Source organism: Ammospiza nelsoni, chromosome 6, assembly GCF_027579445.1.
Source record: "Ammospiza nelsoni isolate bAmmNel1 chromosome 6, bAmmNel1.pri, whole genome shotgun sequence".
NCBI lineage: Eukaryota > Metazoa > Chordata > Aves > Passeriformes > Passerellidae > Ammospiza > Ammospiza nelsoni.
The window spans coordinates 21,314,435-21,339,762 of NC_080638.1; the positions used below are offsets into that span (position 1 = coordinate 21,314,435).

The 25,328-nt window shown below is 43.0% G+C and overlaps 1 protein-coding gene across 1 annotated transcript in view; it reads right to left on the reverse strand.

Annotated features, from left to right (window-relative positions):
- Nucleotides 1-24,028, reverse strand: part of SLC1A2 (solute carrier family 1 member 2) — an 85,696-nt gene extending 61,668 nt beyond the window's left edge. Inside the window, exon 1 of the mRNA XM_059473814.1 lies at nt 23,602-24,028. Coding sequence (XP_059329797.1) covers nt 23,602-23,618 — 17 coding nt within the window. The 5' untranslated portion in view covers nt 23,619-24,028. The remainder of the gene's footprint in view (nt 1-23,601) is intronic.
- Between the last annotated feature and the right edge of the window lie 1,300 nt (nt 24,029-25,328).

Genomic DNA, 25,328 nt, shown 5'->3' on the forward strand with positions numbered 1-25,328 from the left:
TTATCTGTGGCTGTAGTAGATGGAAGAAAAAAACCTTAATGTTTAGTGAGGAGGCTAAGGTTAGGTGCTATGCAAACTATTCTACTCGGCAGAAGTAAACTGTGGAGGCTGGAGAAGTAAACTGTGGTGGCTCTTTGCTAACCCTCTAGTTCAAACAAAAAAGAGTTGGAGAGGGACTTAATACACAGGCAGATAGTGAAATGACAAGGGGGAATGGTTTTAAACTAGCAGAGGAGATATTTACATTAGATGTTAGGAAGAAACTTCTTACTGTGAGAATGGTGGGGCAGTGGAACAGGTTGCCCAGAGAAGCTGTGGATTCCCTATCCCTGGAAGTGCTGCAGACTAGGCTGGATGGAGCCTAAAGCAACCTGATCTAGCAAATGGTGTCCCTGCCCATGTCACGGGGATTGGAATGAGATGATCTTTAAGGTCCCTTCCAGCCCAAACCACTCTTTCCTTTGTGATCAAAGGGCCTTGATTACTTGATTGCATTTAATCTCTTACTAATTATCAGTCTGCCTCTGATAGTGAATGTGTTTTACAGTTTATGCTGGGAAAAGGAGTCATGCTGCTCTCTGTGAACCAGGCTTGAAGTGCTAAGTCCCTAACAGTGACTTAGGGTTGTTTGGGATCTAAAGCACCCTGACGCTTTTCAAAAAACATGGCATTTTTAAGTACCAAGAATTTCAGTGATGTTCATTAGCAGGAAGATTCCAACTGACAGGTCTGTACACGTGCTTCTTTAATAGCATGATGCCATTTAGTCATTTAAAATAATGTTGGATTCCTGATTTCTTCAAGAACACAGGATACCACAGCCCATCTAGTGCAGAGGTATTAAATTGTTATTTATCATATCTCAAAACAAGACAGCTGTTTCTTTGCTCTGTGATTGTGATTCCATATTGTTTTAAGCACTGGTGTCTATTTGTAGTCCTTGTACCTATTCATGGACAAAAGCACGACAGTTTATTTTTAGTGAACTTTTTTCCCAAGCAGTTTTATTTTAAAGCCTGACTAATCTTTGCTGCACCACAGACTAGGCTGATCTCTTGATAAATCTTTGCTTAGATTGGTGGCTGAGCAAGACGACACCAAGTGTTTTTTCAGTTAATCCTCTTTTATATCTACCTTTAGAAGAGGGTAAGGAAGACACAGAAAGAGCCACACAGCATGCAGCACCTCCCTGGGATCTTAGTGCAGCCTGGAAAAGGTGGGGCAGCCACATGCATTTTGTTGTATTCTCTTTCTTACCACAGTCTTTTCAGCAGCTCTACAATGGATGATTTTGTTAGCTCTGTCTGCAATTACTGACTGCATCTCAAAGAGAGAGGAAAACATGAATCAGATTTACTTGCTCAGATTTTCTTACTTTTATCTTAGCCTCTCAAAAAAGGATGCTAGGAAAAAAAATAGCTGGGGGAAAAACAAGCTCAAGTAACAGAATGGTGCATTTTTTGATATATATCATTGTGGAGTTTTATTACATAATAAAAACAGTACCAAAGCCACCAACAGTCTTAGAAATCTTTCTCCTGGAGTCTGTGACTGACAATTACACAGCCTGAGCCTGTGAGACAGAGATGGACAGACACACAGAGAGATCTCTTTTATGTTCACAGCCTTGTAGCTGCTAATTCTGAGTGCCCCTTTCCCTTATACTGGGAAACATGATGCAATGATTATTGCAGGTGGCATAAAGGTAAGGGTCACCTGGACATCATGCAATTAAAATCAGGAGAGAATTCTCTGGTGTGAGGGAGGTCCTAAAGGCCGAGATACACACGTATGCACAGCAGGCATATGGGTACAAGAAAAACTATTTCACACACTAAAGAGTTATGAGAAGGACAAAGAGTTGACTCCATCTGTCCTGGAAGTGTCAGCCTAGACCTTGAATTACTCCCAGATGGGTAGAGGTAAAGACCCAACAAGTTTTCCTAATCTGTGCTGGAGTAATGGCCATGTGGAAAACAGGGAAGCTCTGGCAGGCACCTTCCCATTTCACCGTGTCTCAGGGCACAGACATAGTCTGATTTTCTTCAGTAAGGAAAAAATCCTTGGCTTCAGCTTCCTGATGTGCTCTGCAGACAGGAAGAATGCAGCCTTTATTCTTCCAAGTAATCTCACAGGGACTGCTTGTAAGAGGAGGCATTGCAAAACCAAGCTTGAACTCTTCTGCCCCATGCTTAAGTAATTTCCTTTCCATTTCACAGAGGGAACTAAAATACAAGTACAAGAAAACACTGGATCATTTTGGTGAAATGACACCTAGATGTACTACTCAACTAGAGATGTTTATTGAACTCTGGGCAGTGAAATGCCTTGAAAGTGCAAGTAAAGGTCTCTATAAATATTTGACTAAAAGTTATAAACCAGTCTCTAGCTGTAGCATTTTGCCTTTCTTGGGGCATGAATTTTGGCTCTTGAATCCCCTGGCCAATCCTTCTAATGCTTCTGCAGGGAAATCAGCTGAGTGGGGTAGGGCTCAATACATGGTAACCTTCAGAGAGCCTTGTGGCCATCAGCTGTCTGCCAGGGATGGCTGAACTGACTGCAGGACAGAGGAAAATATACAAGTGTCAGGGATGGGTGGAGCCTAGCAAAAAGCAGCATTGCCCTTGCTACAATCAGAACTTCTGGGGTTTCTGGTAATTCTCTATTTTTAACTCAGTCATGAAGCAATGACTATGTCCAAAGCAGGATGTGTTTATTACAGCCAGCCCCTGTGGGCTGAGTGGTAATCAACACAGTGCAAAAAATATATATCATCCCCAAACCTTGTGGATTTTCATGAAGGTTTTACTGATATTTATTTTTATTTTTTCTGTTTGTCCTCTTCCATTTTTTTTCTTCTTTTCTTTGCTTTTTTTCAACCTGATTTATAATGTTTTCATTTTAAGTCACAAGAAAGAGGGAGTTGCCTTAAATATTCCTGATTCAGGATTTTATCTGGGTTTACTGAATAGCTAAATAATCTGCTGAGGACAACCCCACTGCTAATCTTATGGCCCACACAGTCCCCAAAGGCCACCTACTTCCCTCCCTGCTATCCAGTGTTCAGTGGGTTGCATTTCAGGGTCACTCCTTGGCCTTAGCGAAGAGATCATTTCCAGCCATGGACTGCACCCCACATGGGGAAGGAATAGCTTCTTTCTCTAAGAGATGGCTTTGGGGCAGAGGTGCAGATAATGAAGTGATGAAGAAACTGAAGATAAGCAAGTGCTCCCCTCTCTATTGTGCACACTGAATATGTCAAGTGTGGTGGAAGGTCTCAAAACCCTAGGGACAATAGGATCCCAATGCAGAAGAAAAAGGAGGGCTGGATTTTTTTTTCATTTGACCTTCCTTCTCCCAAATAAAGCTCTATACCAGATAGGTTTAGAGATAACCTAACTAGTAGGTTATCTGGGCACTTCCTGAGCAATTCAGGTGGTATGCCTTGTGATGTCAGAGTCACTTGCCCAGCCTGCTCTTTAAAATTTCAAGGAATTCATCTTCTATTCTTTCCCTTAAAAATGTCCAAAATTGTCTAAGGAATCTTGTCATTAATACATAAATACATGCATACATTTGGATTCTTTTTCAGTAAATTCAAGTTAATTTTTCTCTTTTTTTCTTTTTTATCTGACTATTCCTAGTTATATCTCACGAGGACCAAGGAAATTAATTGCTTTCCTTTCTTCAGAGTACAAATATTTGTCTCAACTGGCAGCATTATATCTCAGCTCAGAGCTCAGCAGTAGAATGACCTCAGATAAGCACAGGCCACCTCCTTAAAACATCAGAGTAGTAATTTCTCCTTCCCACGGCAGTAATGGTAAAGACTAACTCTTCTTTTCCCTCTCATTCTATCAGCCTAGGACAGAAAACTAACTTCTAACAAAAATCTGACAAAGAGCGGGAATCTGTGCTTTGAACTACAGGTTTTCCCAAGAAACTTACAGTGCTGCCACTTATTTGAGGTCAGCTGGTTGGCCTGCTGAACAGCTGAACTCTTCCATTCCCTCTGAAATGGGATCACACAATTACCTCTACAGAGTTGCAGTGAGGCAAGATCTGACTTGAACAATTGGCAAGAAAGTTGCCTACTCTCCAGTTTATTGCTTTTCCTAGAAATAGAAGAATGTCCTAGGATAAGCACAGGCAATTTACTAACAATGTTAATACCCACATTTCTCCTTCTCATGGAAGTAATAGTAAAGGCCAACTCTGCTTCTCCCTCTAATTTTGTAGCCTAGGATAGAAAATGTATTTTTAACCAAAAAAAAAAAAAAAAAAACTGACAAAGAGGAGGAGTCTTTGCTTTGAACTGTAAGTTTATGCAAGAAACTTGCTGTGCTGCCACTCATTAATGTCAGCTGGTTGGCCTGATCTGCTCCCAGCTTTGTTGAACAGATGAGTTCCCTTATTCCCCCTGAAATGGGATCACATGTTTACCTCTATAAAGCTGTACTGAAGCATGATCTGACTTAATAGTTGGCAAGAAAATCACCTACTCTTCAGTTTATTGCTTTTACTAGAAATTATCAATGCCACCTGCCAGGTGTCTCAGTAAAGTGAAGCATCCCACACCACTTATTTTTTGGTTCTTTTTTTCCAAAGGCCTCATTAAGGGCTTGTGATGGACAGACAGGCAGATACAGCTCTAGTCTGTTTGGCTGATGAGGTTATAGTATCTGTTTTAGATCATCAGATATGGATTTCAAACCTATGTGTAGAACCTGTCTTTGGTCTCATTCCTGCATATCAAAGCCTAGATGGAGAGCCAAGAAAGGACAAGAAGAGCTGTGGAAAAATCTATGCTAATAAAGATCACAACAATAATTGTCAGCCTACAGTCATGTCTGAGTATACCAGACACCACAATGTGAAAAGATGGAGTAAGACTTTGATTAAGCTGCACATCCCTACAGCAAGTTCTGAATTTGACTCAAAGACACAAATTCCCGTTCACAAGGCATTAGGGTGATGCACTGCACCCTACCTCAGCTACACAAGTGGGAAAAAAGGTCTCTTATCTGGAGCCACAAACCAAATCCCTTAGTGAGTAAAGACTGAAGACAAATCTGAATAACCAAATAAACCTGACTGTACATAAATGAGAAAAATTGGTGAGTAGGATCACACCAATAAATGGTTTTAAAGAAGTAACCCACAACAGCAGTTATTCAGAGCCTTTTGAAAAAGCAAGTATTGTGTCAACAAATTCTGTAAGCTTAAGAAAGTTGTCTGACCCTCTGTGGGCAGCTGCTGTCCATGCCAATCCCAGAACACAGTAGTGCACCTGGATCTTGCTATTAAAGGTGGAAAAAACTGTCCTCAAATCATGCCACTGGCATATTTCATTTCCAAGTGAATTGTCCCCTTATCTTCATGATGATTTTCATACTAAGCCCTAAAAAGAATTTCCAGGAAATTTTATGAAAGAAAATGTTTGAAGTATGTTCAGGAGAGGGCAGATCTGAGCAAGTAAAACCCACTATGAAAACTCTTAATAAATAGTGCAAAACCAGGATTTCAAAGCTCATCAATATAGCTTCTATTTTCTTGTAATATTAGAACACCACAATCTTTCCTTACATATGTATTGGTCAAAAAATAGTTTGTGGATTACTGAATGTACAAAAAAACCCTTAAAACCTTCTGCAATACTTTTGCAACCATGACAAATCTGCATAGAAAAACTGTATCAAAAACTAATGGGAACCCAAATATTCTCCAAAATTTTTATTTTTATAGTTATCACTTAATTTTAATTTAAAATAGTAATTTTTTAAATGTCAGGAAGTATCTTGTATAAAATAAATTAAATCAAGCAAATTTTGCATTGGAATTCTGAAGTTCAGAGGAAGAAATTTCCTTTTAAACATATCCCATTCTGTCTCTTAATGGTTAGAAAAACTGTTAGAGCTGCTTAAAGTTTGAGAGTGGAAGACAAAGCTCCAGGATAAAATATATAAGAAAAAAAAATCTTATAGCTTACATGATGTACTATGAAATTCCCATGTTACCAAACTCTTGCACTATTTTCTCATTAAAATACACGACTCCACAGTAATAAGGAACAGAATTTAGCATTTTCTGTGGCTGAAAACACCAAATAATTTGAACAGTGTATGTCTTGACAAAGGGCAGGTAGATGTGTGTACACTGAAGCTGAGGTTGCCCCATAAAACACACAGCCTGCAACTACCTGAGAGATGAATGTATTTATAAATTGCAGGCAAGCAGAAGGTCACATCTCTGCTGACATAAGCTCATGGAACTGTACTGAAGCCAGTAGAGTGATGCTCAGTGGAAGAAAATATATCTCACAAGCAGAAAATATATCTCACTGAGAGTAAGTAACATGAAATACCCTTTCTTTCCATTTTCTGTCTGACTATACTTCTTGGAAAAGCATTGTTTGGTTTCACGTTAACATTATAATAGGATCTGCTTCTCCTAGTGAAGGACCAGTTGTATATGGACACAAATGCACTCACACAAACACCTCCAATGTTGAGTTAGAACAGCTTTAGTCTGTGTCCTTTGGCCAGAAAAGTCTATGTCACATTTTTACACAGCTCCTTCAGTTCCCTGGAGCATAAAAGCAAGTCAGAAGGAATGGTGACAGGTACATGGTTTGCTTCGTGGTGCTGACCATGATGTCAGAAGGAGTGTCTTGTAGTTTGGGCCATTTTTACCAGCTTGAAGTAATTATTATTTACAACAACACATAACTCATTACTGCATGAGTCGTGCACATGTTGTCAGCCTTGCTTCTCTCACAGGGCCACTCCTCTATGACGGATGAAGCAACACACAATGTCACAATGTCTTCTATTTTGGGAGAGGCAGAGTTAATTTTACACAGTTGAGGGTGTTGGTGTTGCAACTGAGTGGAACTGGCTGCCTAAGGGAGGGGAATTGGGATCATTCCTGGCCTCAGTTCAGCCTGACTCGGCTGTGACTGAAACGCACAACCACAAACAGCAGTTTTGTGATATATGTAAAAGGAGTGATTTCAGTCCCTAGGAAACAATCCCACAAACCACAAAAACATTACTTGTGGCACACACAGCAGGGAGAAGCCAAAGGATAAGTGTCTGTTGGGACTGGATTCACTCCTTGCAAGCAGCAAGATGAGATTTTTCAAGCATACAAAAATCAGATGCTTGTACATTTGGAGGCCTCCTTAAAAGACTGCACTGAAGCAGGGACCTTCCTTCCCATGGAGAAATACCAACCCAAATATAATCCTCTGGATTGCTCATTTAGCATCCTTCATGAGCACTGAATTCACACTGACCTAGAGGAGACAACAAGCATGCTGACATGAAGTAAAGCCATCAGGTAACTATGGTTCAGTTTAAAATCTAAGGCTAGGAGAGAAACAAAACTCAGAGAAACTGCATATGACTAAGATCTAAAAGGCAAATGAAGAGTAAAGAGAAGCTTGGCAGGCACATATTTCTGATGAGCTGTGAATAAGATAGTAGGAAGCAGAGAATAACAGGTAGGAAAAGATAATTCATAATCCCCTATGTTGCACTAGCATGTGACAATCCACATTAAAAGTTTTAAGTGGACTACAGCATCTAATTGTCTAGACAGAATTTTAGTTTGGCAGGTTGGCCTTTGGGTTGAGGCTCTTGTGTGAAGACCTGACAGAGATCAGATCTCAGGTCAGCACAACCACATCTCCTTCCTGCTCCGCCAGACAAGTGCTGTGGGGTCAGGCTGCGGAAGGGCTGCTGCACGCCAACTCTGACTGCCAGGGCTCAGCAGTGCAGAGCCAGACTGCCCTGCTCAGGCTGACCAGAATGGTCACCATGACACTGCACACAGCCTCATTTGACAGACAAGACACTGGGCTAATGAAGCAGCACAACTCTCCTGACTGAAATTGCCCTACATCCCTCCAGCCCACAGCAGAGGCAGAACTGTCTCAGCACAGCAAGGGGCTGGAAGATCTGAATCTGTATGAAGAGGCAACAGCTAAGTTTCAGCTCTCTGAATTAATTTCTGACCAAGTCCACCTCTTTCTGTACCTCAAGCATCCACCTATACATTCCAATCTGCACTTTACCAGCATGTTACCCTAAAAACAGCAGCATTAAGCAAACAGGGAGGAACTGGTCTTTCTCCACTTCTTAAAAATGTGATTACCTGAGTTTGATTATATGAACTGCATTTCTATTCTGCTTTGGGAAGCAAACAAAAAAATTCACAGATATTAAGTTCAAACTATGTCATACTTTCTATTATAAAGCAGATCTGAGTATTATGAATTCTATCTTTTTAACAGATAGAATTTTTGCTCTCCATCTGCTAGCAGAATTGAATTCCAGGTTTGTATTTTCATAAGACAGGAAGAAAATTTCACTCCACAACTTCAACTTAGAAGTTGTGTTATCAGTGTATTACTAAATGCAGTTTCACTTGCCTATTTACTGTATCTCATTACAGAAAAAAAATCCACTTAACATATGTGAGCACTTTCCTCACAGGCTCACTAAGGAAGCATCTATTTGGCTTGTTTTGGTTTTCTCAAGTAATCTTTTTTAGTGTTAATTACACCCTCCCATACAGCCTTTTGAGTCCTTGTGGTTATGTATTACTGTATGGCAGCATTTACTGTTAACAAAATGCTCTGTGTGAAGGGAAAACTGGGAAATATCACATAAATGTTACCGAGCTTTACCTCTTAAGGGGATTTTTTATCCACTGAATCACAAGCAATCATGCTCTATTTTTTATAAGTGTCCTGATTCTTTTACATCCACAGCACAAGGGAACTGTACCACAGAGGGAACAAGGCAAAGTCTGAAACAAACAAAGAAAGGCCTGTGGCTCTGACACTGTATTTCTAAGACAAGTATGAGTCAAATTCATTTCATGCACAATATCCAGTGGTTTTATTAGCTGCCAGGTTCAAACTTGCAGAGTGCCTCATGTACTGCTAGCTGGTAGTCAGAAACAAGCAGAGTCAAAATCAATTCTTCAACCCCACCTCCTGGCCTCATCTGGCCAGTCCTGTTTATGACCAAGCTGAGGAAAACAAAGCTGGTGAAACACAGTGCACTGAAAGAAGATGAGATTTTTTTGAGGGAGCAGCAAAGCCTTTCCAATTCTAAAGGCTTGCCTGCACTAGTAATCCATTGTGGTGCAGGCAAAAGTAGCATTCTGGGTCTCCTATACTTTCAAGGTATAGTCAGTTACTTTCCCTTTGCTTTGATATAATCCTACCTTTGTGAGAAATTACTGCAGAGTAGCTCATGCACAGCCCATTAGCAACAAGCCCATACATTTCCAGACAAAATGAAGGACTTCTAAAGAAAGACTTTTAGATAACAGGCAATCCAGCAAAGCATTAGAATTTACATGTGACACATATAATGTATCCTATGAAAGTCTGGGCTTGAGCAAAAAGACCAGCAAGTTCCACCAACACTGCTTTTTTGCTGCCAGCCACACTGGCAATAGTCTCACTGAAGGAAGAGTAAGCCTGAAATTAATTTTCCACTATTACAACTGATGAGAACTGATTGCCAGAACAAGGGCAAATAGCCAGAGCAATCTGTACTGGCAAACCCAAATAAGCGATGCAAAGCTGGCCAAGAGAGGTGCAATTAAATGTGCACCACCTTCCTCACATTCCTTTGTAATTAACTTTTATTTGCTGTTGCAAAGTGTTAAGATCTAAAAAGTAACCAAGAGGCAGAATACCTACCTTACATATATTGAAAGAAGTATTTGTTCAGCACTGCAAAAATCCTAGAATGCACCTTTTCCTCACTGTCTTTCCAATTCAAACCTGACACTTGTATAATGAATTAGTTCTAGCAACTATTGAGTCTGATTCTAATTCAGGTGACTAACTATTGCCAATAGTCTGAAAAAAATATGACATAGAGGCTTATAGTGTAAACAGAAGAGAGCAGGTGGCCAGCACTGTTAAATCCTACTGTAGTTTTTGTCAGGGGTCACTACTTGATCAATTCAAAAAATTGAGACTGAAAAATTTTCAGGTCTAAGGGGTGCTATAATGTCTGTGCAAACTTGTGGGACACTGCATGTGAACAGTGATGTGCATGTGAGTGTGGGTGTTTGCACACACAGTCACTGAGAACACACACTCACAGGAGACAGTCTGGTTGTGAGTCTGCCAAGAACCATCAAGGAGTGCAGTGCAAGGAGGGTCTTCAGAAGAAGCTCTGTCCATACCGGCACTAAACAAGGCGAACAAAACTTCCACTCTGTATGTGAATGAGAGATTTTATGACAGCTCTGGATTTAAGGCTAAAATCTGGAGTCTTTTCTGTTCCACATACATAATCTGAATATTTCAAGAGGCATTACAAGTGTAATTTTTGAACAGAAGGATACTCATCTAAGAAGACAGAAAGATAAAGATATAGCTCAGCCACTCCTCTACCACCTTCTCCAAATTCTGCACAAAGGAAATTCTGAGGAGGAAATACAAGATAAGGATGTCTAGTACACTCATTAGCCATTATAAACAAAGTTTTGAAAATTAAAACACATGCTAGAATATTCTAATTTATACAGGGATGGGACTGTGAAGATGACTTCCACAGAGCCCAAATACTTCTTTTACACTGAACTTGGACCATGATGAAGAGAATTTGACAATAAAATCTTAAGAAAGGTGTTTTGAGGTCAGTATACCCAGACATACAAACCAAATGATAGTTAGGCCCTCCTCACTTCAATGGGAATTTTGCAGCACATCAAATGGGACAATTTACAACTACGCCATGTTTTTCAGTTATGTCCTGGAGACACCTGACAATTTAGTGGCAGATTACCACTTGGGATGTAACAGTGACTTCATGCCTGAATGTGTTCCTTTTAGTATGTGTCTAGTAAGCATCTATACACAAGAAAGACCATTCACAATAATTGTTTATGGCCAATTTCAAGAAAACACACTATTCTGTTCTTTTACTCTTTGTAATGCAAAAAATATTTTTCTAGGGTGTGATCTTGCTATCAACTGATATAATAACTTTTCTGTCTCCTGTTACTCTGTCCTGCTAGACAGAATCTAAAGTTATGGCATGAGTGTAAGTCATTAGAAAGACACTCTATGTTGAAACATGACACTTTATTCCAGGAAATTGTTAAAGGAACAACAAGCTTCAGATGGGTTTTGACTTTCCTGTTCCTGGGCACTCTTTTGTAATAGCCCACAAAACAAACAGTGATGGAGATTAGCAAAATGCAATAACCTGATCACCTGCCAATAGAGATATTTCCATTCCAGATTTTGATGTACATTTGGCACTAGCTTATTTCCCATCACTGGTAAATACCCTATCTATCTTTCAGGTATGTGCCCTTGATGTCTAAAAGCCTAGATTTACAAATCAGCCACTCTTAATTAACCCATCAGTTCACAAGAGTGCTTACAAACAGCAGTTCTGAGAAAGGCAGTCTGTCTCTAAAAATTAATCATAATTGGCAGGTTTACAGATAATTTAGGCTTCACCTTGAAAAAAACAAACTGAGAGAAAGCAAAAGGAGAATCTAAGCTTTCCCAATCAATTCAACAAATGTGAAGACAACATGGTATTTTTGTAAGAGGAGGGAAACCACTGTAGGTCCACACAAAGAGGTAAGCTGAGCCCCTCATCTGGTCTCCATTTGCTCTAGTCAAGCAGAGCAAAGGCATAACCAACATCATCTGTGATGGAAAATATGGGAAACAGAGCATTTTGCATTGCCTGACCGGCCATGGTGACAGGAAAATTTTCCTATCCACACCTGCAGATTCTGGTGTTACAGGGAGAAAACTTTACACGTTAACTCTCCATCTATAAAGACAAATTTTGGAAAATTGTTCTTCCTGTACATGTCATTTTAGCCACAAAGAGGCACACCTTAGGCATACTAGTCTAATAGACTGGAACAATAACACCTCTATGCAGCCATTCTTGATATATCATGGATGAGAAGGGAGGTTGACCAAACTATCATTTTTCTTGATGGCATGGAGTATAAATAGAGGGTAACTGGCTAGAAGTTAAAATCCTCCTTCCCTTTCCTTTCCCTCCTCCTTGGAAATAATGAAGAAACAGCATATGGCAGTTATTGTGATGTCCTCATGGTATCCAAAATCATGAAACACTTACAGAATGGTGTATGGTCAGTGAGTAACCCAGGGTAATTATGAGGCATTAACACACAGGTAAAAGATGGTAATTAATTTGTGCCACTCTTTTCAGTTCACAGCCTTGCAGCCACATCTGACCTCCAGGCACCAAGTGCTGTTTCTGCAGCTTCAGTTTGATGTTTGATGGGTCTGTCCAATCCATGCCCTGTTCTGCCAGGGTCCTTTTATCAGCACTGATCAGCTTCCAAGCAACAGTGTTTAGTGCTCCCTTTGCAGAAGTAAAGCCAGAGGCTTTGATGTGAGAGCTCTATTTCTTCTCATCATCTCCAGCACTCAGCAGGCTATGGCTGTCAGAAGCAGCCTGGCAATCTCAGACATCTGCTGACTGCTTAAATCCTCCTGTATCTGCACGAGGAGGAGGGATATGTCAGCTCTTACACTGATTCAGGCATCACAGTGATTCTCTACCTTCAAGCAGAGCCTGAATAGAAATATTATGAACTGTTACCACCCAGTGGAATTAAACTGTCACTTAACACTCAAGTTCATTGTATCAATCCTACAATGTCATTCCATCAATTTGTCAAGGAAGTCTAAGCAATGAACAAGTTTTATATGCAGGTCAAATAGCATGACATATAGCAGAAAATCATTTATACTTATCAAAACAAAGGGCAAACCCAGACTGAGTGATCCAGACACATGGGAAAACTTCACAAATTAAGTATTATTGATTTTTGTGGTTTTATTGTTAGGGGCTACTGATGCTGGCTTCACGGGGTATTTTGGGAACAAGTTTAAACTGAATAGAAATAAAGACACAGGCATTCGAACTTTTCTAAGACTACATCTTTACTAGACAAGATATAAAATGCATTATCTTCTCCTGACTTGGACAATACATACAAATTAACTAACAACTGATATTTTCAATTAGAAACATTTATCTGTAGGTTAGTGAATAAATAATGCCTACAAATTGAGTTGGTTTTGGACTCCACCTTACTCCTTGCCATCACCATGGTCGCTACATCAAAGGCCCATAACAACTGAGGCTGTCTCGTTTTTTAGCTGCAAAAATGCACCACACAAAGAGGGTTTGGTGATAAACACTGCCACACCTTCGCTGCAGCACCTTGCTGGAGCTCTGTAAGAAAGTGTAATTGTCCAAAGCAGACAACTACCTGTCTTTCCACTGTAAATGTACATAACACCACACAGTTGGGCTCTGACCTCCAGCCCAGGCTTTCGGACACTGCCAGCACAATGACAAAAGGGTCAAGTGGATTGATCTCCTACGATGCAGAGGATTCCAAAACATACACAACTGCAAAATTGAAACGCCTAAACAATGTACCTCCTTTGGAAGGTAGGTAAGGCAAAATGGTGTAAGTATTTAAGAGCACTTGGTAATACAATATTCCATCTAAGACAGGAAGCTGTTCAGAATCCAGGTGGCCAGAATAGGATTCCTTCAGTGCAAATTTAGCTGCATATGTTCTTGGTTTATGTTTCACTAAATCCTTAACTGCAACTGATAGTAACACCATCATTATTAAATATTATTGAGGAAAAGAAGAAGTGTCCGGGCAAAATTAATCACCATAAATACCAACCAACGTATTGGGATTTTCCCCTTTGCACTATGATCTTGCATCTACTGCCAGGCTGCCAAAAAAAAAATGAGGCTTACACAACTACACTGTCCCTGTGGGTTTATTGTTTCCTGCTGCCCAGTAAGTCTTTCCACCTATTCACTGATTTCAAGCCAGACAAAATTAGGGGAGCAACATTCAAAAGACACCGAAGCCTCAGTTATCAAGTAAGAATGAAGACCCCCTAGACCTCCCTGAGAGAGGCTGCAGTGGGAGTTCAAGCTTTATTTGGTTTGCAAGGGTGCCACCGTGTGACACAAACCTGTTACCAGAAAAGGTGACAGGAATGTCCTCCTCAAGGCACTCCAGCAACTCACTTGAAGAAATGGTGACTGCTGTGAGGCCCTTCTGCCCTAAGTGTTGAGCCCATTACTGTATCTTTCAGAAGGTCCTCCCCAGGTTCCCCTTGGAAAGGGTTACTGGGAACCCCCTTCAGCAGACCACCAGGGAACAGATGCCTGCAATGGGACAGGAACAAAAGCAAAAAGAAAAGAAACAGCTAATCCTGGAAGCAGCAGAAGGCTTCCTACTAAAGTGCTTTGGTATTACAGTGAGACATGTTTTCTGTGTTTTTTCCCCTACACAGCTGTGAAGGTTGCTTTGGCATTATTTATGTCAATAGAAATAGTACTTCCTAACAGTTTCCAGCAAGGGACACTGCAAAATGCCTGTTCTAAGTCCTCCTAAAATGTCAGGTGAGTGATTCTGATCTGTTTTCCACTACCTGACCTAAATTCTGGGATATAAATAGCAACCAGGTGTTAATTAATTCCCATATGCATGCATGTATGTGGATGACATGTGTTTCTATACACGTGCGCTTTTTGAGACAAATCTTTTCTCAGTTACCACAGCAAAAGTAGGTCTTACACAGATAAGGACCAGATGCTTAATTAATGAGAGAGTTTTCTGCCTCAAAGGAAGCGTACTAAACCATATATACTTGAGATGCTGCCTCTGCCATCGAACGTGGCCCAGAACCCTCTGCACACTTGGCAGGAATTTGCAACAGAAGCCTCCACATTCTGTGTGATTGGAGACCATGGTTTACCTCCAGGCATGCTGTGTCCTGCAGCAGTCTGTGCTGCTCATTAGTGACTTACACAGGCAAGTCTACACAGACTCAAAGGCCACAGCAGCACCTCAGCTTGTGACTGCAGAAGGAGCCGTGCTGCCAGCATGCACATCAGCAGCCACAAGATGAGGAGAGCCTGCCAGGAACACCTGCCCACCAGGTAACACTTACCTGAGGTGTATCAGTGACCAACTGAGGGTAAACTTATATTAGCAATTTAGTCCAAAGTGAGCTTCTGGAGTGAACTTCCTGAAGATGCCCACCTGCTGTGCTCTGGTTCACATTAAGGAGCTGAATTACATTTGGATTAGGCTACACCAGGAATGTACTCTAGAAGCACACCTAAGTAACCAGCACTGTGTGGACTTAGCAGGTCCAGCAGTCTCTGTTGGGTTGGATTATTACTCATGTATACACAGCCTGAATCCAATCTCATGAAAAATCAGTACATGGATCAGTACAGGGCATCACAGCCATAGCCAAGAACTAGGATATGAATATACTACATGGAAATGGCTGTATACTGTGTATTTGTCGGGCACAGAATCTCTGAACAGCTAAAGTTGGAAGGGAACTCTGAAGAGCCTCTAGTCCACTCTCATATCCCCAGCTACACATTACGTACGTGTTGTCACTTTTTCAATTAAGGAAGCCATGGTTCCAGGCAGTTGGTGGTTTGTAAAACCCACAAATGCTGGCCCTAATTTTTGTACTCATAAATAGTGCTGATCTTTTTTTTCCTTGCCTTAAGAAACAGGTTTGAGACTCTGTGTGGGCTGAACCTGGGATACAAAGGGTACCTGTGTCTGCCTGTGTGCTAGGCTGGCAGATCCATGCTAGTGCTCTCCTGCACTCAAGATAATTAGCTGGACTTAGAGGCTGTCATTAGCTTGGATACAATACCAGACTAATATAGTTACAACACTTTCAGGATCTAAACTGGTCCCTGGTCACGTTGCTCCTCCATACTGGAAACATGTACCAGAAGAGTTTGTACCAGAAGTGTTTGTCAATCCCTGTAAGAGGGTGCTGCATCTGACATGCCTGTCCAAAGGAGTAGGAATGAGCAGGTTTGTTCCCTGCACCTTCCAGACAGCCTTTGTGAATGATGAGCAGTGTCAGAAGCTTAGCAGTGCATGTGACTCGTTTAGCAGTGATCTCTGTCATTGTCCCTGCAAGAGAGCAAATCCCCAAGATCCAAACTTCACTCAGCTGCTGGGTAAATGACAGTACAGAAAGTACAACAAACAGTTGGAAAGGCAGACACCCGGGCTTCCTGCCTCAAGGGAGATGAAGTCCACCATCTGGAAACCACATGGCATGGCTTGAGGAGGCCACCAGTCAATCAGAAGTGCAGTCATTCCCACATGTGAAGCACAAATTCGGCAGTAGGGCTAAGTGAGACTAACCTGAATCACACAGAGATGTGAACTAGCAGTTGATGCAACCTTAGACCCATTTACCTGTTTTCCCTGGGATAAATTAATGCATTTACACTTTTGATAAGTATCAGTTTGAATGCATTGTGTGAATTCTTTGTATGTGTTCTAGTACCAAACTGACCATTTTCTCACTCACACAGATTTTACACTTGGACACATCTTTGACTATTCTTAATCTGCCAAAGGGATGATAAATTAAATTTAAGCTTGCCCCAAAATATCTACTTCAGAGGAGCTATCCATTATCCTCTTATTAGGGATGCAGTTGATAATGAGCTATCAGAGAATAAGAAAAAGCTCAATTCATGGATGGGGCTCAAGGACTTTGACTTTGGGAGTGGCAGTAGCATCCTGCTCACTGAACATCGAGGCAGGCAGCCTCTATGCCTCAGTATGGCTACCAGTACTCAAAACCAACGCTGCAAAACTGCAGTTGTGAAAATCAACACTGCAAAATATACTCGCAGGGTGTGAGATTGAAAAAAAAAAAGCTCAAAATTTTGGAAGCAACACCGCTGAACCAGCTGAAGACAGAATCAGATATGCCTTTTTATGCAGCCTGCAGAAAAGGAGGATGAGGGAGGACTTTACTGCTCTCTGCAAATCTCTAAGAGGAGATTGTTGGCACCTTGAAAAACACAAAAAAGACAAATATTGTCCTAGTCTACTCAAAACATTTCCTTAATACACAGTGAAATATTTTCCTTTATATTGGAGGACCCACCATTTTAGTGTTCTTAACTGAAGATGACACTAAAAATTTATTTTTGAAAGTAAAAATTAAAATTATTTTAGTTTTTAAAATCTCATTCTATCATCTTTTCTTTAAACACTTCAACAAATTAGATTTCTCAGACACAGCGATGAACCTGAAGTACTGCATTTTCTTGAATTCCACACTAGTCTCCTAAAGATGCCTGTAATTAGCAGGAATATTCCTTAATTCTTTTATGTCTTGGTCCTTTTGTAGTTCTTCCTTGTAAAAATCCCAAATTTGGAATTGCTTACATACAAACAAAGATGTTGAAGATAAAAGTTAGAAAATATGATTAGCTTTGAACTTAGTCTGTTTTCCTTCCTAAGGACTGAAATGTATTGTAGTTAATTGTCTTAAAACTTCAAACACACTGAGAGCCTTAAAATTAATACAGAAGTAGGATTAAATATAAAAAAGCACACTTATTTGTATTGCTTGTATGCCTCTGGTAATAACATTTTAGAGTAATGACCTGGAGGCTAAAACTGTGTGAAACATTGTAGTGAGTTGGCAAAAGAGGAGTTTCATTAGTGGATGGACAATTACAGAAATGATGGATTTGACAGATCCAGCCAGTGTTTTCAAGAAATCATACAATTAATTGCTCTAAATAGCAGGCATTATAACACATTGTGCAGGCAAAGGGAATTAAATCCCACAGAAAATGGAAAGGTATTACACGAGAAGGTACTGAAGATGAAGGGTCACTCGTTAGCACTGTGCCCTCACCCCACACCCCTCACATACACAGACTGCTTTGGAATGGAGACAACCCAACACTGAGGCTCTTGTTAGTGTGGAATCCACGTCCACACCGAGTCCCAGCATTCCCACTGTCACCTACACCACTAAGGAACCCACATGCCAACCACACTGACTCTGAAAGAGGACAGTTTTAATGTTGCTCTTCTTAAACTGAAAAACTGTGACCCTTTAAACACTGAACACAAATTTACAGTTTTTAGCAGTCTTCATTGGGACAGCCTTTAGATCAAGGGGAAACAGGAAAATGAAGGAAAGAAAACGAAATGTTATAATTTGCTAGTACTGCAATACAATACTACTTTATATGCTGACTTCTTAGTGCATTGTATACAAACATCTACACGTACATCCACGGAGAAGGCTGTATATATACATATATACACACATACATACATTTATCACATACATTTATCTCACAGAAACCTATGGTAAGATAAGGCTTTTGAGCACTTAAGTTATTTTTTAAGATAGCGCAATCTCCCTTCATATATCTAATCCAAAAATATAACCTGCTGTTTCCAAGAAGTTCAAAATAAATAAGCATCTGTAGATTTTACAGGAAACATATTAACCCCTGTGTGTCTACAAAATGAACTGAATATGTATAAAAATGGAGTTTCTCTCTAGGTGATAACTTCTTTTTGAAAGGGTATCTCAAGACAAGACTGAAGGTTGGAGCCATGAGAACTATTGTGTCATTTAAGGATCACGAGTTATCTTCTGCAAAGCCTAATTGTCTTTTACTGAAATTGATGCAAGATTTGCAATTGACAACAGTGAAATGAGGTCAGTGCCACAGCTGATGTGACTAATTACCAAGCTACATTCACTCCATCTGTCCCACAAAATGTCTAAGAAAGAGCATAGGGTAAAACATCTCCATCTTATGCTGGTGCTCATCAAATCCTGTGTAAAAATAACAGTGAGAGCACTTGGAAGATTTCATCCTCTGAAGTATCTAAACACTTGTGCCAGAAGAATTCCTCAAGTTTCCATTTAGAGAAATTTTGTGGGTAAATTACAGAATAAGAACTCAGATGACAAGAAATGTGTGGGTGTGCTTGTTGTATATATTGTGGCAGATCCTGAAAACCCACTCTCCTATGTAGGTGCCTGAACCCTACGATGAAATGCCAAGTTAGTTTTCCTGACTCACCTAGGTGTATCATGTTGTCTCCAGGCTAGGTGTATAATACATGCTGGCAATCTCCCTTTCAGGCTTTGTCTTGACAATGCAGCAAATGGCTTATGATTCCTGCTCCAAGATCCAAAACCATCACAGCTGCATGACTAAAAAAACAATCCTGTGTAGTGAATGAATTCTTAATGTTCAAATGTGTTCAAAAATTTTTGGCAGGTTTACTTGTATTCACAGAGCTTTACAGCAGTAAGGTATTTATTATTTGTGCCTCCTGTGTTAACTGATTTTGATAATAACCATCCATCTACAGCTAGTATAAAACCTATGTGGGTTCCACAGCTGTAGCTAATTTTGGATAAATCAAATCATATGCTCTCTGGTCTGGACCAAACTTTTATTGTTGGGTGATCTGGTAGCACAGACAAACAGTACTCCTGAAAGTGGAACTGCAGTATCAGAGACAGTGCAACTTGTGATGAAGATAGGAATATCTACAGATGACTGAGGAAACAACCAAGTTTGGAGAGGAGGAATGGACCTCAGATGAGAATTTTTGTTTGTTTGTTTCCTTCTAATTAAGATACTGACAGAGTCAAATACCATGGTGGGGATCTCTGCCCTGCCATGCAGTTTATCTGCTAGCGTGAACAGAACAGGAGCACTGCATTTGTGCCATTTCATATTACACAAACATCATTGATATTGTGTATGTAGAACTGAGAAGCACTATTTCACTAATCAAACCACAACACTAAGCAATTACCCAGACTTCTGTCTATTCAAATACAGTAATGTTTCAAACTCTTCCACTTCACTGATCTATTTTGTTAGCAGGATGCATACACACACAGACATGCCTGTTAACTGTGCATCACAAATCTGAACAGGTGCCATCTCTGTGCTTTTCATAAACCTTGCCTGGGACCACTCTCCAGAACTGACACCAATGGAAGTGGAAGAGCCCACATCAGGCTTATTAACCTCTGCAAAACATGGTGATGACACTCCAAGTGCCCACTGGGAACGGCCACTGGCCCACACTGGCTCCCTGACCATGCCCATGGACGGGGAGAGGGCTGCCAAGCCAGGGGCATGGGGCTGCCCTGAGGCTGACCTGCACACAGAGGGCTGAGCTCCCAGCTCACACACCTGCTCTGCCTCTGTTTATGCTCTTCTGTCGATGCAGTGATAGTGTCTCCTAGTGGCTATATTCCTGAAGGAGCAGACCCTAATCCAAGCTGCACACCTGAAACTCCTGCTCTTCAGAGGCACACAAAATGCAAACATATCTCTACATTTTTAGAGTATCTAAATCAGCACTCTGAAAGATTTTTTTTTTTTTGACAAATAAACAACCAGCAAAACAGTAGCAAGGTACTTTATTCTTTTCCTTTAGTAAGACTAAAGAGATAAGAGCCATAATAAAACCATGTGAAGCAAGGACTTTGCTCAGAGGTCTGAAAGCAAGCATGGGCATCAACTGATCAGAGTCAATGTCATGTAACCTTTAGGTCCGATCCAGACCCTGTAAAAGCAAAGGAAATGCTGAAATGCTCTGCTTTGGTAAATCTCCATAGATCAACCCACCATGTACTGAGCGCTACACCAGACACCACAGTTTGTGGGTGTGGACCCATGGCCTGGGATCTTTGTACCACACTAAGCACTTGTGAAAGGCAATGCCAGCACAGATCAGGAGGCCAGGTCTCCCAGCAGCATCCCATCTGCAGTCACGGCCAGCAGAGGACATTTAAACAGAACATAAAAACAAGAAACCTTGAACTGTATCCATACTTGTTGCTAGCCCTTCCTCCTTCAACAGGATATTTTCCATTTTCAGCACCAGCTAAACACCAAAAATCCTTCTTAGTAATGAGATCTGTATCAGGAGATTTTGTGAAAGAAAGACTAAACCTGCAATATACAGACAGCGTAAACCAAAACCCCACCAGCTGGAACTACAGTAAGGTAAACCCAGAGGGCACATGGGTCTGATTTTGCTATGTTGTTGAACATTTCCTTTCCCATTTTCTTCCAATTGAAGTTTCCCTTTGCTGACTATCCTCTTGGAACAGAAAGATTTGTGCAGCAAATTTCCATACATGGATGAGCTTAACCAAATAAGATATTGAAAGAAAAAGAAAAGAATGACTGAAAAGGAACAGGCAAGGAAATCTTTCCTACCAAATCCTGTCTGCAAGTAACGGCTAACTCTTAACAATGGAGCACGAATTTACCTTCCTCTGTTATATATCAGGGCCTTTTGTTGTTCATTAAACATCTGTCACACACCTGACATCCTCACTTTGAAGATTTTACATAGGCTTACCTGTGAGAAGAGTAATAAGTCACTACAAAAACTATTGTAGTTGGAGCAGTTTTAACACCTCAAAATACAACCTTTATATACGTCTGATCTCAACTAACATATCTAGCTGAACATCCCCAGAGTGACTAGGTGTAAATATGGAGTGTATCCCTTTGTTCCCATCTCCAGTAGGTCCTTTTCCATGTACCTGTGTGTGCCTGACATAGTGCCCACTGCTGCAAGCAGAGCAGTGTTTCTGCCACCATTCTCACATTGTGCCAGTGCTGGTGGAGAGCATTTCTTGCACAAGGTCCAGTCAATATTCCCTCTCCCTGATGATCCTTTTGGTGCCTCAGTTTGTTGACCTTTACGCCAGAGTGAAAGCTAATCTCTACCCCCAGCTTTTCACTTGAGGGAAGAGAAAGATGAGAATTCAGTTTTGGAAGAGGTTCTTACTGGTAAACATGGATTGACAATTGAAACATTTCCCACTCAACTTCTTTTTCCACACCTCCTTCAGCTGTCACAGACCGCTAACTGAATCATACCAAACAACAATTTCAGTTTGTCTTAGTCTAGGTAAATTTCCTACAAGGTTTGAAAACAAGGCCTAAACTTTTCGTTTCTTTTCTCACCCTGACAATTTAGCTCTGTTCCATAAGAAAAACAAAAGCACACGTCTACAGAAGCCTTTCTGGTTTCAGCACTCTGATCTTTTGTAGCCCGCCTGTTCAGTCAAATTCTTTCAAAAGCACCTCTTTCTCTTTCTACACACATTTAAAACCTCCTTTCATCCAAAGTTGACAGATCTCCCTAACACCTCTTATTAAACTCCTGTACAATTGATCCCACCTTCCACCACTGGTCCAAAACAAGCACAGACCTCTACAGCCACCTCATGTGGGAATACAAACAGCAGATGACTGCACCATCCAGAGGAGAGTGATAGCTGGGGTAGTCCAAGGGTACAGAAGGGAAAGAGCTGCAACCCTAGGCTGGTCCTTCCACCTCTGAGCTTCTTCTTCAAGGCTCTGATCATTTGTTGACAGCATCTAGTTAAACAGAGGAAATGCTACATAGGGCAGATTAAACTGCTGCACTGCCACGAAAACAAAAACGTACAAACTCAGTGCAGAAATTCCCTGCAAAGGTAAGGCAATAGAAAATGATAAATTAATGACTTCTCTCACAGTCCTGTGAAAAGCCAAAGAGCCTCACATATTTGTCCTCTGTTAGACTGGGGATTGTTCTTTTTCCCAAAGCAACCCAAACCAACACTTTCTAAGCTTCCATTCCTCCTAAGCCAACTGCTTGGGGGCCGCTGCACAGCCAGCCAGCTTCTTCTTCTGACCAGGTAATGGGACACTTGTGTGCACACCCTCCCAGACATGTGTTGGGTTATTTAAATCAGCTCAGCAAGTCTTTTAGCCTGAGAGACACAAAGGCAATATAAACAGAGCTTCTTTTTGCACTCTGTCCTTAGAGAGTCCTATCTTGAGCAGATCATGCTGATACAACATGACAACATCCAGGGATAAAGGGGAGGCTCACACTAAACGCAGTCTAATGCTAGGTAGTGTTATAAGAGGGCAAGCAGAGATCAATGAAATCTTTTATTTTCTTTCCTACAACCAGCAAGTCTGTAAACTGAACAAGCCCCCTGGCTCACCAGAGTGCGATGAAGTGGGCGACTCCTGCAATCCAGGCATGGGTAGGGACAACGGTTTCCTTCCAGGAGACACTACCAGAGCTGAACTGTGTTTGCTTTTCTTTAAAGCCTCTTGTAGAACCCTTTGCCCTTCCCAGCATTTTTCTTGCTAGAACTTTAACGCATTTGGCACAGAACTGCAAAATTGCACAACTCCTCAAGAAGTTGGATTTGTTTGTTGCCTTTTGAAGGGATGGCTGGGAGGACAGGTTTTCGATTATTTTTGAAATTATAATTATTATTACTATTATTATTATTAACATTACTGTTATGTTTAGGAAGAAGCTTCCCCCTCCTTTCTGAGTGAACCATTCACCTGTACTCTTCTTTCACAGGCAGGTGGTTTAAGCTTGATCTGCCCTCCAGGGGTTAAATAAAGAAGTGATGGGAAGGAAACCCAAGACCTTTTCAGTGGCTCATATTTGAAATTTTTTCCCTCGGTCTCTTCTATATGTGGATCGTCTGCTTCTCGTTTCCTCTCGCTCCCTAATTATTGTGTTAGGGAATGGCGAGGGGCAAGGATTAACAATGAAGCAGATGACAGGAAACTGTTACCAAAAGAACAATGCCGGGCATCTCCCCCATCCTCCCGTTCCTCCCACCCAAGAGATGGTCCCCCTCACCCTTCTGTCGATGCCATGGTTCCGAAAAAAACCCTGTCTTCTCAAGGGTCCAAGGGATTAATTTGGACAGCAGGGCGCGAAGGAGGTTGGTTCTTTGGTATAACAACCCTCGCTCACGTCTGGGAAGGAGCACGCAATTCCTTGTAATCCTGGGGGCTCCGCAGGGCGAGGATCCGGCAGCTCCGCTCCTCGGCTCTCCCCCACCCCGCCGTCCCAGAGCAGGCTCTCGGTGCCCCGGGGACCGGCGCTGCTGCGCCGCGGCCGCCCAGCAGTGGCCGGCGGGGCGAGGAGGCGCTGGCACCTGGGCTGCGATCCCCGGCGCCCTCCCCTCGCCGCGGGGAGCGTGTGCGTGTCTGCGCGGCCGTGTGCGAGAGCTGGGGGGCGACTTCACATCGGCGCGGCGCTGGCTGGGGCTGGATTGGAAGGTTTAGCCCTCGAGCCGTGGATTTGCAGTCAATCCCTCTCTATTTTAGGCACGGGCTGACATCACGAGCCGTTGTTACTCCTATAAATCCCCCCCAAGAGCTCCCTGGCAGCGGGGGGGCGGGCGGCGAGCCCCTCGCAGGGGGAGGGCCGGGCGCCGCCGACCACGACCTGCCCCGTTCGCCGCGGCCGCCACCGCCTCCCGGGGCAGGCTCGGGACTGCGGGGAGCGGCCGGGAGCCGCGGGAAGGCGCGATCGCACACAGACACACAGACAGACACAGACAGACAGACATATACACACGCGGCCCCGCTCGGGGTGTCCGCCTGCCGCCGCACACCCACATGTGCCACGGCGTGCGGGCCGGCGCTCGGCCGGCGCGGGGTCCCACAGCGCGGCCGAGGGGCTGCGCCCCCGCAGCCGTGGCACCTGCCCTGCCGCGCCGAGGCGGCAGCAGCGTCCCGGGAGGCCCGGCCCGACCGGCCGCTGTCCGCGCCGTGCTGTCCCACCGGCACGGCCGAGGCTCGCCGGCGGGACCGAGGGGCCGCGGGAGCGGGGCCCCCGCCCGCAGGGACGCGCAGGGTGCGGCGCGGGGCGGTGCTGCCCCCTGCCGGGAGGTGGGCGCTGCGCGGCGCCCGGGCCCCACCTGCCGCCGGCGGCCCCGCAGGTCCGGCCCGGCCCGGCCCGGCCCGGCCCCGCACCACACAGCCCCGGGGAGCGGCCGCCGTCCCGCCGGTGGCCGCGGCCTCTCCTCACGCCTCGGCCGGGCCCGCCCCGCGCCCCTACCTGCGCCGCCCCGCCCCGCTCCTCCGCCGCGGGGGCGCCGCGCGTGGCTGCGGCCCGGCGGACCTGGGCCCGGGGGTCGCCCAGGGCGTTTTTGCAGCGTAGGGCAGGAAATTTCTGCCCTGTACTGTCGCCGCACTCAGGTGCTGGGGCACAGAACGCCTGCCCAGACACTGCCACACACCTTCGCTCCCGTTTCCCTCAGCTGGGGCTCTGCCCGCCAACCTCAGTGCTGTCTCTCCATCCAAGTCTGACCAACCTGATGTCTCGTTTCACAGGGAACAAACATTTCTGCCCCAGCTCGTTCCCTCTGCACCGAGGAAGTGGCACGGAAAGCCAGCAGCCATGCGGAAGCCCCCTGACACGATAAGGAGCTGGGAGGCTGCAGGGACTGCACAGCTGAGCAAAGCCTGCCTGACCCTCCGCACCACTCCCACTCCCCCAGGATGCTTTTCCTGCAACCAAGCCAATTCCAGTTACTTGCCCTTAAAAAATGGCAGGATGCAGCCTATCACGCAATC